Genomic DNA, 16,595 nt, shown 5'->3' with positions numbered 1-16,595 from the left:
CCACTGCCAGGTGGGGAAACTGTGTGCTTAATGCTTAATGTCTGGGTCCATCTGAGTCTGCTCCTAACTTAAGCCAGGTCTATCCTTCAAGGCATCCCCAGCTCTGCACAGCACACATGTGAGGTTTGGTATTTGCCTCTATTCGTAAGCCTTTGTAATTCTGTGCTTTTTAAAAGTAGAATGAAATTAGCCCTTGAGTCAAGTTTTCATTTTTTTTAGGATATTAAAATATCTCCCAGATCTCATTAAGTAAAGCCCCAAATAAAATAATTGCAGTACGGTTAGGGATTGGGGAAGCCCCAGAAGGTTTGGAGGAAATTTCCTCTCTGATGAGCAATCTGGATACTTAAGCAAAGGCTGTCTGGATTGAGAAATTCACCTACTCCCTTCCTTTCCTTTCCAGTATCCACTGGTTTCCTGGTGGTGTCCACTGCTCTGCTGCACTGTGTTGTTTATTGCTGTTCTCTGGGAGCTCTGTGCTCTGTGTCCTGCTGTCTTCAGTGTCACTGTGACATTACTGGTGTTCCAGCCTCCTGCCTGTCTGCTCCTTTGCTCTCAAGTTTCTTAAACCCTTGGTGTATTTTTATTTTTACACGTTTCTTAATTCAATTTTTTGTGTGTTTTCTTTTTTTACTAAAACACGTCTTGCCCACAGATGAGTTGTCTAAAATACTGTCTGTGAGGTTCTGGTATTGTTAACAAATCATGTGAACTGGATGGACAATCCTTAGCAAAAAGGATCACTAATCATTGCAGACATAGGGCAGGAGATGTCAGTGGCTGGTGTGGACCATCAGAGGAGAAATAAGTGAAAGGTATCCACAGAGGTGGTAGATTTGGCTGTAGATTTGGGCACCAGAGCTCAGTCAGTCAATAACAGCTGGGGCAGCCTGGAGGCAGTAGGGGCAGAGATGTGCAGACACTGAGGGAGGAAAGGTGCAGGAGGGAACTCTTTCCATGTACCATTTTGCAGCTGTATGGATGGCTAAAGCTGCACTTGCTGCTGTCCTGTGCCTGTTTTATGTCACAATCTGGTCCAGATCAGCACATCCATGGAACATGGTGGATGGCAGCAGTAAAGGTCCTGGATTTTCCACTGCTCTCACAGATCCAGGCCTGAATCTGTCTCTGGCAGGAGTTTAAACTAAAGCCTGCACTGGCTAGTTTGTACAGTCTGAGGTACAAACTGAGACTGGCTTGGTGCAAGGAGTGTGCCAGGTCACGCTGGCTGCTGAGGGGATCCTGCAGCTTCTCATAGTGAAGAACTGCTCCCCAGGGAAAAGGCACTGCAGGGCTCTGTCCCTCCAAACACAGTCAGGATGGTGGTCCTGCTTCTCAAATGCTTTGTCATTTAGATAACCAGCATTCAGAGGTTAGAGACTGTCAGTTAAAAGGGAGAGATAAAAACCTGCAAAACAGAACCAATCAAAACAACCAGCACGTTGTTGAGGTTTCAGGTTTTTGTGATCTTGTGAAAATAGCTGAACTATCTTTTAGAGACTTCCTGACTTAAGTGCAGGCTGGCAATAAGGAGGTACCTACAGTAACACGGCTAACATAATTGCAGTACTGATAATTCACTTCTGTGGGAGCTTCAGCTGTTTAAAGATGCAGGGTAAGCAAAATCCCAAGAAACCAGGCTCTGTGGTGCTCCTTTCTGTTCCGTGTTACTGTTCTCACTTTCTAAATGGGGCACTGAGGCACAGCAGGCGAGTGCTGGGTGGGAATGACATTCAGCTGGAGCCCCAGGCTGTGCCTCTCTCACCTGTCACAGCTCTGCATATAATGAGCACCTTTAGGAAACAGTTTAGCCTTTACCATTTCCTGGTGGTTGTTACATTATGAAAAAGCATTTGAATCTTCACTGTAAAAAGGAGCTTCACCAAAAAAAGCATTTTTGTGGCACCGAAGGCAAGTTTCAGTGGCTTTGCAGAAGCTGCTGTAAAATGTGACGCCTTGGAAAGGCTGACTTAGAGCAGAGGCTGGACAGAACTAAAGAATAAAGCAGGGATTGATTAAAAGGATCTCCTCCATGGATCCACCTTGGGCAGCACCAGAGCCCAGCCAGGGCTGCACCCAAATGACCCAAAATGTCCCAAAATGCACGAGCGCTCCCGGGGCTCTCCCTGGGATCAGTTCTGCTCCATTGGCACCTTGGAGTTCATTGTCCCATTCCAGCTTCAGCCCAGGCAGCCCCATCCTGCTTGTTTTTCTCTCTCCAGCCCACGCTGTTTGTGCTCCTGGGCTGAGATTTGGATCATTTGTCCTTGGTGCCCAGCTGGAGAAGGAATTGTTTTGTGTCCCTGCTCTGTGCAGAGAGCTCAGCATCCCCTGATGTGAAGCTCAGAAGTGCACACTAAAGCAGCACAGAATGTGAGAAATAGAAAAGGTATCCAATACATTGTGCTCAGTGTTTTGTCTGGATGATGCCCCAGGCTCTCCTGTCCTGCCCTTGTCCCTGTCCCTGTGTGTGTGTTCCCTTGGGCACTGTGTGCTGCTGTGTGTGTGCCCTCGGGGCCAGGGGGCACTGAAAGCCTCTCCTTCTCCTTATGCCACACCAAGTCACTGCTGTGGCTGTTTTGTCACTTTGCTGGTCTCTGCTGCTCCACTGCAAGGCTGCAGCTTTGGCCCAGGACTAGAGTCTGTAGGGTGGCCCCACCGAGAATCGAGGGCAGGGCTGCACATCCACGGGCTGTCCCACCAGCTCTGCTCTGCTGCTGGAGCTGTGTCCCCACCTCGGGAGCCAGGGCTGTGTGCTCCCTTTGAATGCTGGTAAAAACAGAGAGCATTTCCTTATTGTTAGTGGTGGTGTGGAAGTGCTTCCCACCAGGATGCCTTTTAGATGCTCCCTCAGCTGTTATCCTGTGGAAGGAGACAGAGATTTTTGCCTCCTGTGCACTTTACTCATTGGATTAAAGATAAAATTGAAGCTTTCCTAAAAGACTGGGTAGCCTTAAAAATGAATGAATACTTGGGATTAAAGACCCATGAGATAATTTGTTTTTTCTAATCCTGTTTAGAAGTAACTGTTGAAATAAATGGATTTACTGGTGGATTTAAGAGGAAAATGTGAATCTAGAAAATCTACAAGGTCTCATTGTACATTTACCTTTTGAGTTGTTGAACTCTGAGGATCAGGTAATTAAATTCTTGAGTCAGGGAGGAAATGAAAGTAGGTTGTAGGAGTTACCATCCTTCAAGATCATTAAAGCTGCAGAATGAGTTGACATTTCTGTGTTACCCAGGTGAACTTGGCCATGGCACTGTGTCCCCTTTCCTCATGTGACAACGTTGCTTCTGAGGTGAAGGCACCATCGGAGCCGTTGTGATTTTTTGTGTTGTGAAATGATGCTTTGCCACTGTGCTGCTCCTGCAGGTTGGTTTGGGTTCGTTTTGGGTGGTTTTTAATGTATTAGTAAAATAATAAAGCCATACAGTGCTTCCTTGGGAGAAGGGAGATGTGGTCACCTGCTGAAGATGCAGCTCTCTGCTGCTAAAAGCAGATGGATTTGTGTGTCCTGTCTGGGGGTTCTCCCAATGCACCTGTCAAAGGAGGATGAGTCTTGCTGGGAAGCTTAAAATTCCCTCCTCCCTGGCATGATGTCAATGTCCGCACCTCCTGCAGCACAAGGTGTGAAGATAATTTGCAGCCTCCTGCATCAGCATCCTTTTAATTGCAGAAAACAGCTTCCAAATCGCCAGGTGGAGAGGGGGATCAGTGGGGATTCCTGTGCAGAAAGGAGGAGCTGAGGAGAGCAGGGATGGGCCAGGTGTCTGCCCATCGAGGATGTTCCCTGTGCCACACTGCCAGCACAGCTGCTCTCCCCAGGTGGTGAGGAAGCTCTGCAGCCAGGCAGGAGTTACAGAGGGGTTCGATGGCACTGGGGGATGCTGTGAGCTGTGCCGTGGTTCTGGGCAGCAGAGCCTCACTCAGCTGCCTCTGCACATGGGCTGTGGGGACGTGTTCTGCTCCATCAAACCTAAAGTGACAAAACCATTTGTAATCTCTCATTACCAGCTCCTCTGGGTTTTCCTTCCACGCCTCCCTCGTGGCATTGTTCAGCAGCCAATAACTTCCTGCTCTGGCCAGCTATGCTTAAAAATGAAGTTTTAGGAATTAGCTGAAATATTTTACTCAGGGATCCACAGGAAAAAGAATTAGGTCAGATCTGAAATATTGCTGCTAATGACTGAGTAGCCTTTATTAATTACTTGTGCTTGATTGCAATTTGCCACAAGTGGGTATATGTGCTTTTACCCCTCTGATTCTCTCCCCCACCCCGTGGGATGTAAGGAAAAGGGCTGTGAGGGGCTTGGTTGCTAGCTGGGGTTAAACCATGACAGTGCAGCCAAAGTTCATTATCTACATTTCTTCCTAGACAGGAAGTGGTTTCTCACAGTAAGTAATCATCTTGAAAATATGTTGCAGAAGGCACCTAACTCTGTGCACAATTCTTTTCTTTTAATTATATAGATGTTGAGAGTGACTCTATTTAACTCTTGTGTATGCAAAAAAAAAGAAGGCACTAACACTTTAAAAGGAATAAAATATCCCTCTCTGATCCCCCTTGACAGGACAGTCAGAGCAGGCTTTGTGTTTCCTGCAGGTATTTAAAGTTTGTTGGGGTAACCAGCCACTCCCAGGGTTTGCAGCACAGCCACCCCATCCATCCTCCCTGCAGCACAGCAAACATCAGCTCACCTTCCCTGGGGTCCTACCAAACCTGAGCCCATGCCAGGCAGCTGTTTGGCTTCTTGGTGGTGTTCAGAGCACACACTTGGCTTTCTGGCAAGGCCTGAACCCCCTCCAAAGGCAGGGACCCCCAGTGTGCCTGGCCAGCCTGCAGTGCTGTCAGGAATTGTGCACTGGTTCATGTTTTAAATGCCTGAAGCCTAAATCTGTAACCCAGGTGTTCTTCCCGTCGTGCCTGCTCTTCTCTTTGATTTACCCCTTTTGGATGAAAATCTTCAGTATATTAAATAAGTACTTGACCATCTTTCTTTGTGCATAATGAGGAAGGTTTCTCAAAAGTTTTCTTGCAAGTGGATTCCCATGTGGCACCTGTTAGTCACAGCTAATTACAGAGGTTGGTGAATGAGGAATTTATCTGCGCTCAGGCTCCCCTCCTCCTCCTTCCACAGTGCTTCAGAAGAAAATAAAATAAAATTCCTGCAGACAAATCCAGGTTTTTCTGTGGTCGTGGTCTCCGAAGAGCTCCAGAGACATCACAGATGTGGTTTCACATTTCAGGTTTAACTATGTTGTAATAACTACAGTCTTATCTGCAGGAGAAATGCAAGTGGGGAAAGAATCATTAATTGACAGTGAAAAGTTTGACCCGGGCTCTGTGTGTTTGTTTGTTTTAAGCAACAGAATATTTAGCCAAACGATATTTTAACTTCTGACTGCAGCCCTGGAAGGTTACAACAATCTCTATAGGTTAAAACCTAGGAATGATATAGGAAGGGATATTTTAACTTCTGACTGCAGCCCTGAAGCTTACAATAATCTTCATAGGTTAAAACATAGGAATGTTATAGGAAGGGATATTTTAACTTCTGACTGCTTACAATAATCTCCATAGGTTAAAACCTAGGAATGTTATAGGAAGGGATATTTTAACTTCTGACTGCTTACAATCATCTCCATAGGTTAAAATCTAGGAATGTTATAGGAAGGGGAACTCGGATACGTGCTTCAGGAAAGCCAGTCCTAGGAAAGCAGAAATTCTTGTGGTTTAGCTGAAGCCAAGACAAGCAGCTTCAGTTTTAATTCAGCTGCACACAAACACCCTGCAGGGTGCACAGACCTTGCTCTGCAGCACAGGAGGGTTTTTGGGTGCCTCAGTGGGTGCAGAGCAAGGCAGCTGTGAGAGGTGAGTGAAGCCTCGTGGCTGAGCACACAACTCCCATCAGACCTTTGACTAAAGTCTAATTTTCCTGTCTTTTGTCAGTGTTCATTCAGGAAGTCTGCTGGCTTGAATGAGTTCCTGTGTGTGTGTAGTATGAGCATTATCCTGCAGGACTACATGGGATATGTCTATTATTTGTCACAAAGGCACCAGTGACCTTCCTGCCCCTATATTAGCAGCGCCTGCTGTTTTTCCATACTGCCAGTTGTCAGGAATGCAGATCATCCACAGAGTTGAGTACAATCCTCATTGGTCAAATTATTGTCTCAGCAAAACAAAATGCTTTAATTATAACAAAATAAAAATTAGAGATGTCGTCTCAGCAGGATATTCCCACTCAAATGCATATTTGAGGCTGGAAAAATGAATAATTTAGTGGGGAGATGAGGCAGATTACATAATGAAATTATGCAGCACTTGAATTACCTCTGTTTTAACAGGTATGTTTGTTTTTTTGTTTTTTGGTTGGGTTTTTTTTGAGGTTGGTTTGTGGTTGTTTTTTGCCCCTAGTTTCTGTTTTCTGTTTTCAGAACTGCAGCACACAGAAGACTTCAGGAGTAGCCTGAACTTTCAGAAATATGACCAGGGCTAGGACAAGAGAATCCTACCTAGAAAACAAAGTCTAAAACTGAGCTCTGGGAATCATATGCACAGATGCAAACTCTTAAAATTAGTACAATACTAAGAGCTGTATGAAAGGTCATTGGTAACAAATCTAAATATTCCTGTATTTCATCAGAGCAATTGTTTCTGTGTACTTATTTGATAGGAATGGGCTTTATTATGATAGCCCTGTATCAAAATTACATGTTTAAAAAGCTATATATTAAAAAAGTGCTAGAAAATGTTCTTGTCATTGCTACATGCTTGGGTTGGTGGATAAACCAGTATCTCAGAACATCTTTGTGCTCTGCTGGAGAGCACTGAAGGTGTCAGTTTTCCTTGAGAAACACTATATGAATTCTAAATTATAAGATCAGTTTAAAAAATCACTGTAAGGCTGAACATTGTGTGAATGTTTATTTCTTTTATTATTTTTATTGTGTCTTCTTTTATTATTTTTGTTTTGTCTTTCCTGTATCTCTAGGAGGCTCAGGGGTTCAAAACCCAGTTGGGTGACAGTTCTGCTATACAAATTGCTGAAAGGAGCAAGGTTGAGTTTAGTGAAATGTCACAGTGGCACAGATGGTGCTGCCCCATCGAGCCTCTTGTCTGAAAACCTTGAAACTATTTCAACTTGTTTCAACTGTTTCGACTCTTGAAACTGATTTTTGCCTCCAAAAAAATATTTGGGTTGTTTTGATAGTTAGCATAGGGAAAGAGTTTGAACATTCCCGAACTGTGATAAAAAGCTTAAGGTTTAGGCTCTGTTATTTTAGTGTTTTTCCCTTTCTCTCTAGTGAGTAAATGCCCCCAGGGCTGATTGCACGCAAAGTACAGAAATAACATCAGACATGAATCTAAATTCAAATGTGTATTTTAACATATGTGTGTATTTGGATCAGTGTGTGTCAGGGGCACCCCCTTGAAAAAGGCTGTCTGCAGGTAATCTCTGAAGCACAAAATTGTTTTAATTCAGAAAAAAATTGGAGAAGGGAAGAGATTTTTTTTTAATTTCAAACTGATGCAGTTTGTCTTATTTTCCCCAAAGGACACCCTGGTTTAATGGATGGGGCTTTAATCTGCCCAGAGGTCAGTCTTTGCTAGACAAGTGGAACCTTATTCCTGAGGGAATTGATATACTAATGACACATGGACCTCCCCTTGGTAAGTGAAACAGAAGTTCTGTGTGATTTTTGCATAAGAATTTTACTTTCAAAGTTGATAATGCTGTAAGATATACTGTAATTGCACCCAGAGTAAAAACTGTGGATTGGAAAACTTTCTTAAAGAAGTGGAAAATGATGATTAGGCTTAGCTGATCTGTTGAGCTTCCATAAAAAACTTGAATTTTTTTATTAAATTCAAGCTAGGGAAGATCAAATATCTGACACCATAACCATTATAGTGTGACATTTTATTTAAGAATATATTCATCTGACAACCAGTTTTCAATCCCATATGACTTATTAGAAATTGACTAAAACTTTTGAAACCTTTTCTCACTACAGTGTCATGTCATTTGAAGGTTTGAGAGGAGCAGTCAAGAGTTTGGAACTATGTAGTCACATATTCTCCTTGATAATGTCCTTGTAAACTTAGAATATGTAAGAATAGTTTTAAAGGTATTAATTGTCTTATAAAAAATTTGTGAAGGAATAAAATTATGTTCTTAGATAATTGTTCCTAACTTGAGCTAATGACAGGTGAGCACCAGTGTGTGAATGCATAATTTGTTTCTTCATTAGGTAGCTGAAGTTCCTCATTTAGTTGAGTTTTGCTTGTCAGTGTGAGTCATTGGCTGCTCTCAGTCTTGAGGTGCAAACTAAGCTCTGCCAGGCTCAGCAGGACCCCAGGACTCTCATCCAGCAGAGGCAGGAGTGCCCAGTTTTGGCAGCTCTGGAGCAGCTCAAGCCCTCACTAGAGCCCTTTGGGGAGTCCCACTGTCCTGCCTCCAGCCTGTGCCCCACGAGGCACAAGAATGTATTTTTTATTGCCTTTCCTCCGTGGGGCAGGCAGCCTGGGACTGGGGCTTGACCATCCCAGCTGCCTTTCCAACAGCTGAGCCTCTTCCAAATTCCACTTCTCAGGATTAGGAAGTGTGGCAGTGTCTTCATTGCCCTTACTCTGAGAGCAGTGATTTTTGTCAGGGTTTTAGGATTTTTTGTCAGGGTTTTACTGAGCTCTGGCAGTCCAAGGGGTCACACAATCACAGGGAGTGACCAAATCACAGTCACTTAATCCATTCATGGCAGGAAATATGTAAAATCTGCTCAGAATTGCATGGTGCCACTATAAACCAGCATTTTAAGCACTTCCAGGCTGGTTCAGTGTTCTTTTAGAGCCTCTTGGTGACTGTGAATTCAGGAATTAATGCATGCTTATGTTCTTTTACCACAATTAAGAGTCAGCAATTCAAGCTAAGGGGAAAAAAGAAAAGTCCAGAAAGTTTTTAACCAATTACCCTTACTATTCCTTTTATATTCTGACTAGTTTTTTAACATTATTTAGAGAATGTTGTAAGATGATCAGCAAACTCTCTTTAATCTTCCTGGAGCTGCCAGTGTGCTGCAAACCAGGGCCTTGAACAGCACTCTCTTAATCACTCAATTTTCCCAAAAAATAACAAAAAAAACCCCAACTCCAAATGTGTTTATAATGTTTCATGGGTTCTATTTTAAATGGGTTGTTCATCCATCTGCTCTGAACTGGGTTCATACAGAAATACAGTGATGCAGCAGACACTAATGAGTGCTGTAATTGAATAAGCCTGCTTAAATGTTGTGTTTGAAGGAGATAATGAAGTTCAGTTTCAAAAGGCTGGCACTGTATCTCAGCTACAGACACGGATTAGGTGTCAGTATTGTGCCTAAAATGAGGGGCTCTAGGTCTCAGCCTGTATGATAACATTGATAAAATACTGCTTTTTAAATAAGTGTTAACTTATTAAGTGAATATTGAGGGAGGTAGAGCTATAGCTGGACCCTTTGGTCACTCTAAAATTTAGCCAAGTTCATGTCCCAGCATGTTTTTGCTCAAGTCAGTAGAATGGTGCTGCAGCTGGATGTGGCTCCTGATTTCCCTTTCACTGCCTTTTCCATGCCAGTCCAGGCAGCAGGCTCCTGCAGGGACTGATGGCAGCTTATGTAATAATTTTTCTGTATGTTAATTTTTCTGCACTGGCTTGTTGGGAGCTGGGTTGCACTTTTTGTGTGGTTTGAGGCTGGTGATGAGGGCTCAGAAGTGACCTGATGCCTGCAGACCACGCTGCTCCAGAAAATGTGGCAGTCTGTATTTTAAATCTTTGGCACTGAGTCGTAGCTCAGCTCATCTTCCTGAGATGTTTCATTTCTGGAGTAACTGCTGTAAGAGCCAGGGGAAAGGGAAGAAAAATCTGCAGCAGTGCCAGGAAAAATCTGCAACAGTGCCCAGTCCCTGGGGTTTCAAGGTGGAAGAAACCTATAGTTCAAAAAAACAAATCACATCCAGAAAAAAATATTAATGCAGATGGAGGGAGGAAATCTTAAGGAAGACAAAGTGACAGTGAAACATTTCTTAAAAGCCATTGTGTGCTTTAATGGAGAGGTTATGACTGGAGATAATGCAATAAACCCAGTGTGAATTATGACTTCCTGAAAGACTGGGTGAAACCTCACCTGAAGAGGGAAAATGCACAGCACTGATTGCTTTTTGTGCCTTCAGGTTTCCGAGACTGGGTTCCCAAGGAGCTGCAGAGAGTGGGCTGTGTGGAGCTGCTGAACACGGTGCAGAGGAGGGTCAGGCCCAAACTCCACGTCTTTGGTGGGATTCATGAAGGTAAGGAGCAGAGCTGTTCCCTGCTGCAGCTCAGATTTCCAGGAGCACATTTTGGTGGTGTGTTGCAGTGGGTAATGGCATATTGGATTAAAGTAGGGACGGAGTTCAGGGAAGCGATTGCCTGCGTGGCACTTTGTAAATTTATTCCAGAATTAAAGCAGACTCTTTCAGGAATGTGTGCTACATTTAGCCACCTACATCTTTCACTGTGCAGCAAAGGTTGTTCCATGCAGGTTATTTGAAAGCAATTCAGATTTTGACAAACTCAGTTAGAGAAACAGATGAGATTCCCCACATTTGCGAGCCAAAATGAAAATTATCCCCATTACTCCAAGCACAGGAGCTAAGAAAGATGCTAGAGGAAAAAAAAGGAAATGTGAAGACAACTTCACCTCCCTCAAGGTATAAGGAGCAGCAGAAAGGAGGGCACCTCGAGTTAGTCTCATGTTTTGGAAGAGATATTCCCCCTCTGTCATTGCCAGCACAGCAGAGTGTGAAGCTTCAGAAACAACAAGCTCAGTTTGTGGCAGTGGAGGGGAAGAGACTGAGAGATTAAATCCATTCTGGAGATACTTAAATATTTAATACAATTTTGTGGCTTTCATGTGGCTGAGAGACAAACACTAGGAGTTCTGCCTGGGAGAGAGTGCAAGACTTCATGACCCTGCAACTCAAAATTACACATTAAATGTTTTATATTCTCCCCCTGGAGGTTTCTCCATTGTCTTTAACTAGGTTCTCCATAGGCCTAAAGATTTTGAGGACTTCATAAAAGCCAAATAAAAAGAGGACAGCTTTCTCTGCCAGTGGTATTGGTTTTTCTGAAGCCCTTGTGGCTTCATACAATGATTTCCATCCCTGGCATGTGTAAATAAAGAGTTTATACCAGGAATGCTGACATGACCCTCTGCATAGAGGCATAAATAACAGTCCTTTAATATACCCATTAAAAATATTGGGTATTTTGTACAAATATTAGTCCTTGCATATTAAAAATAAATTAATATGGCAAGACTCCCAGCTAAAATGTGTAAATTGTAAATTTGGGTGGTGAAACTTGTGGTTGTAACAGTGCTAAAGGTGGGAGAGGAGGGTGTCTGAATGTCCAAGAGCATCGTTATGAAAAAGCACCACATTTAAATTTCCTGGGAAAGGCAGCAGGACATATTAAAAGTGAGCATTCAAATAAATTCTTGCAAAAATGCCAGCAAAAATTTAAACTAATTCCAAGTACTTAAACAGATGACATAAGAATGGCTTGTTTCAGTACCAGGAAGAAACAGCAAAGTGTTGAGAGCATTATCTTAGGGTGCAATTAATTTTTATCCAATCCCAGCTGAGATGAACATGCACCACACTCTCAGGAGCCAACAGAGGCTATACACATATTTTGGTGATGCAGGTTTTTTCCCCCTGTTTGATAAGCAAAACAACCACAAACAAGGTTTTTCCCACCATGAGATGATCTAAATCAAAATTGCCAGTCTAAATAAATAAAGTGATACAGGTGGACAGTGCAGCAATTCTGAAGTGATTATTCTTTCTGATAGGCACTGTGGGTAGCTGTATTTATCTTGGCTTTCAGACAGCAGTGATCTGTACTGTATCATAATGGTTTAAAAGAAAAAACCTTTTTCCTCTGTGGGTTTGCAATAGGAAGCTTTCTTCCTCCATGAAACTCTGGGGTTTTTTGGTGGTTTTTTGGGGGTTTTTTTGGGTTTTTTTTAAGTACATATGGGTCAAATACTTCCTAGATGTTTTCAAGCTTCTTTGTAAGCTTTCTGTGGATGTCAGCTGAAAACACACACTCTTCCATAAAATTGTTGTAAAATAGATATATAAATTAAATAATGGAGCCATAGAATGGTTTGGACTGGAAGGGACTTTAAAGATCATCTCATTCCAAACCCTCTGCCATGTGCAGGGATATTTTTCACTATCCCAGGCTGCTCAGAGTCCTGTCCAGCCTGGCTTTGAACACTTTGGGGACAGGGCAGAAAAACATTCCCTGGGCAGCCTGAGGAGATGTGCATGTGTGTGTGTTTTTAACCTGCTGAGGAGTACCTAAGGTTTCAGAAGCTGATGCCTCAGGTTTTGGCTTTTCTATTTCTCACATTCTGTGCTGCTTTAGTGTGCACTCCTGAGCTTCCCATGAGGGGATGCTGAGCTCTCTGCACAGAGCAGGGACACAAAACAATTCCTGCTCCAGCTGGGCACCAAGGACAAATGATCCAAATCTCAGCCCAGGAGCACAAACAGCGTGGGCTGGAGAGAGAAAAACAAGCAGGATGGGGCTGCCTGGGCTGAAGCTGGAATGGGACAATGAACTCCAAGGTGCCAATGGAGCAGAACTGATCCCAGGGAGAGCCCCCGGGAGCGCTCGTGCATTTTGGGACATTTTGGGTCATTTGGGTGCAGCCCTGGCTGGGCTCTGGTGCTGCCCAAGGTGGATCCATGGAGGAGATCCTTTTAATCAATCCCTGCTTTATTCTTTACCTCTGTCCAGCCTCTGCTCTAGGCCAGTCTTCCCAAGGCATCAAAGCCAGTGTGAGCAGCAGTGGGGCGGTGCTGGGATGAGGCACTGGGTGATGAGGGCCAGCACATGGGAGATGACAGATTTCAGGTTGTTTTTTCGAGAGGGGGTGTTGAGGCTAAACTAAAGTTACTTCAAAATCCTTTGCTTCTGAATGGTCTTTTACTTCTGACAGGCATGCAAGCTATAGCTCACTATTTAGAAAAAGTACATGTGTGGTTTGTGTCTCTGCCACACCCAGTTGCAACAGATGATTTTCCAGGGGTGACAAAAAGTTTGTGCATAAACCAAAACCACCTGTTCTTACCTCAAACACAGCCCACTGTATTTTTTTCAGTTGAGCATTTGTGGCAGAGATGCCAGAAGGGGCTGGTGTAATTTTGAAGGGGTTAATTTGTTTTTACTGCACAGCAGGGAAGCCCCAGCAGCCTTGGGGTGCTCCATGTGTCCCTGGTAGTTGATGCCTTGGGAAAGCTGCCCTGGAACAGAGGCTGGACAGAGCTAAAGAACAAAGCAGGGATTGATTAAAAGGATCTCCTCCATGGATGCACCTTGGGCAGCACCAGAGCCCAGCCAGGGCTGCACCCAAATGACCCAAAATGGTCCCAAAATGCACGAGCGCTCCCGGGGCTCTCCCTGGGATCAGTTCTGCTCCATTGGCACCTTGGAGTTCATTGTCCCATTCCAGCTTCAGCCCAGGCAGCCCCATCCTGCTTGTTTTTCTCTCTCCAGCCCACGGTGTTTGTGCTCCTGGGCTGAGATTTGGATCATTTGTCCTTGGTGCCCAGCTGGAGCAGGAATTGTTTTGTGTCCCTGCTCTGTGCAGAGAGCTCAGCATCCCCTGATGGGAAACTCAGGAGTGCACACTAAAGCAGCACAGAATGTGAAGATAGAAAAGCTGAGCCTGAGGCGTCCCAGTGAGCGTGCCCCGTTGTCCCCACAGGTTATGGGATCATGACAGATGGCTACACCACCTACATCAACGCCTCCACCTGCACAGTCAGCTTCCAGCCCACCAACCCTCCCATCATCTTCGACCTTCCCACCCCTCAAGGATCCTGAAGCACTACTGGGGAAGGTCTAGAAACTGCCATTTTCTAATTACAAAACTTACATTCATGTTTATTTCAAAATAGGGGCTAGGGGGATTTTGGGGCAGTCGTGGGCGGGGGGGGGGGGTTGTTTTGGGTGGGGTTTGGGTTTTTTTTTTTTTTTTTTTAATTTGTAAATTGCTGGTGCAAAAGAAACAAGAAGAAAAGTTAGAGGTTGTGCTTTTTGGAAATGCAGCATTCATTTTAAATTGATAAAGCATTGTGAATTTGTAAAATTAATTTTGTTTTTCAATAAATTTTCCATTGTAAATTGTTATAGTGTTCTCAAAAGGACAGCCAAGCTTTCTTTTAATAAGTAAGAGACCTTATTTTAATATTATATTATAAGCTAAAAAATAGGCAGCATTTAAATACACCCAAATTTGCACAACTTTTGTTATTGTCGGGGTTTTTTTAAGTGTCTTTTTTTTCCCTAGATTTAAATGTTAGCTTTTTGTCTCAATTTATATCAGTTTTTTTAGTAGCACAAATGATGTTTTGGGGTCCATTTACCTCTTGACACGTGTGCATGTACTTAAACTTGTTTCTATTCATGGTAGGATTCAGCAAGGGGAGAATAGACTTCTCAGTTGTTTGTCTCTACCTGCTTTATAAAGACTGATCTAGATAGCCACAGCCTGTATGTGATCTCTACCTTCTGTTGTTTCTTTTTTAAATTATTTTAGCTTTAAAAGACTGGGGGTGAAAGCTGCAAAGAGCAGGTATTTCATGCAGTAAAAAAAAAAATGTAAATGCGGACTCCTTTTAAATATGAATTTATATATATATGTATTTTTTGTGCATTATAACTAAGCTAGGATTTAATATTGCCAGTATAGCATCTGCAAAATTATGCTGTACAGCACATCTAAATTATGAAGGATGTGACACATTTTTCCAAGTGCTCAAGGCCTTCAAGAGCCCGAGTTAAATCTTTGTTGTAGTTCAGGCATGTATAGAGTCAAATGGATACAATCAAGCCTAAATAAAATAAGGCTTAGTTGTCCTTTATATTTAAATATTCTTCTTGTCTTTTTTATTTCCTTTTTCTTATTTTGCACTGTGTGTAAATGCAATCTCACTAGCACAAAATATTGTTGCAGATAGTTATTTCTGTTCCACCACTGTAAATGCTATTGAGCTTTGTTCTGTTTTATGTTACCTTGTTAATGGAATTTAGAAAAGCAGTTGTTTCTTTAAATTTATTGTGATATTATATCTAGCGGCCTTTATATGCAAATAAAATTGCAAGATTTTTAAATATGTGTTTCAAGGGAAATCTGTGGGGTTTTTTCGTGGCATGAACGATTTTGGGGAGTGATGGTAAGGGTAAGTAAGAAGTTTTCTGTTTCTCAGTACATTTATATTGCAGCCCATTCATCAGCTGCCAGTTGGGTCAGTGGAGCCCTGAGTTTCCCTTCTGGTTCTGTGGGTTTCTGTGGCAGAAGGCTTTTTGTCTTTAGGTGTTGGTCTTCAGTGTGACCAAGTTTAAACCTTGTGGGACCCTTCTCCAAATGACACAAGGAAGAATCCATCAGGCAGGAGCCTTTTTGCTTCCTCACTGGGTCATTAGCACCGAGCTACAGGTGTCTCGTGCTCACCCACTCTGGGCTAAAAAATGAATAGTCAGTAGGTGAAATACATCACTTTTTATGTGGCTCTCTTGTCAGTTTTGTGGCTGCAGCAGGACCCACCACTGGTAGGGCAGCGGGTTGACAAACACTGCAGGACTGCTGGTGATGCTGCACACACTTAGATAGATAATTACAGAGTCTTCTTCCAAAGCAGGAGCTATGGCTGCAAAAATCTGCTTTCAGACATGAGAAAATAATGTACAGTTTGCATGAACCTGTACCCACAGTAACATCACAACTCCTGGAGAGGGACAGAGTATCCCCATTTACCTTAACAGGTTGGTAACTTTTGACATTATTTTGATACAAAGGTTAGAAAAATTAGACAGACAAAATAGACAAACAAATCCAAGGCTCTTACAGCAGAATACAACTTAGAGGACCACCATCTGTATTTTGATGCAACATGCATGACACAGATCTTGGCCGAAATCTTCACATTTCTAAGTCTGCTATACCAAAGTCTTTTTTTTTTTTTTGGGAAGAAGCTGCTGTATGTCTTAAATCTGGTTCTTGTTCTGTATGGAATTCCTTGTCAGGTTTCCTTATGAAATAGATAGGTGCCTTCACTCCTTAATGATATCTGCCTCGCTTTGCTTGCAGTGCTGGTTATTTTATCAACTGAGCCAAAGGAAGAAAGGTCACCAAATATTAATGCTTATTTTGGGATGTAGATGCAGGGTCTGTCTTGTGGGCTTTTTTTCAGCTAGCACTGAGAAGATGAGGAAATTGGCTGTGACAGCCACAGCTGTCTACTGGCAAAGAGCTTTTGAGATGGCTGTCCTTGGAAGAAAAGCAGTTCTTGGGGCACACAGGAATCATGTGTGCAGCACACCTTGGATTATTCTGTTTCACTGATCTCTTGGATGTTGTCACTGCATCAGGAGGAAACACCCACAGCCTCAGATGCTCTGTAGTGCCACGAGCTTTGAGGTGAGCAGAGAATAGCCACTGTATCTTGTGTTGCTTTCCAGCCTTCTGGAGAGCCTGGCACCTCTTCATTAGCTGC

The 16,595-nt window shown here is 43.1% G+C and overlaps 1 protein-coding gene across 10 annotated transcripts in view; it reads left to right on the top strand.

Annotated features, from left to right (window-relative positions):
• Window positions 1–15,215, top strand: part of MPPED2 (metallophosphoesterase domain containing 2) — a 111,146-nt gene extending 95,931 nt beyond the window's left edge. For 6 of the 10 annotated variants that reach the window (XM_085579569.1, XM_085579568.1, XM_085579570.1 and 3 more), the window contains exons 5-7: window positions 7,564–7,679; window positions 10,215–10,328; window positions 13,780–15,215. In XM_085579569.1, the coding sequence (XP_085435695.1) occupies window positions 7,564–7,679; window positions 10,215–10,328; window positions 13,780–13,997 (448 nt within the window). In that variant the 3' untranslated portion in view covers window positions 13,998–15,215. The remainder of the gene's footprint in view (window positions 1–7,563; window positions 7,680–10,214; window positions 10,329–13,779) is intronic. The other 4 variants (XM_031505083.3, XM_021536715.4, XM_021536720.4 and 1 more) reach the window with 1 other exon arrangement.
• The last annotated feature ends 1,380 nt before the right edge of the window (window positions 15,216–16,595 follow it).

This window comes from Lonchura striata, chromosome 5, assembly GCF_050655825.1.
Source record: "Lonchura striata isolate lonStrDom1 chromosome 5, ASM5065582v1, whole genome shotgun sequence".
Lineage (NCBI taxonomy): Eukaryota > Metazoa > Chordata > Aves > Passeriformes > Estrildidae > Lonchura > Lonchura striata.
The sequence above is the reverse complement of the archived record's forward strand: the minus strand, read 5'-3'. Positions and strand labels throughout refer to the sequence as shown.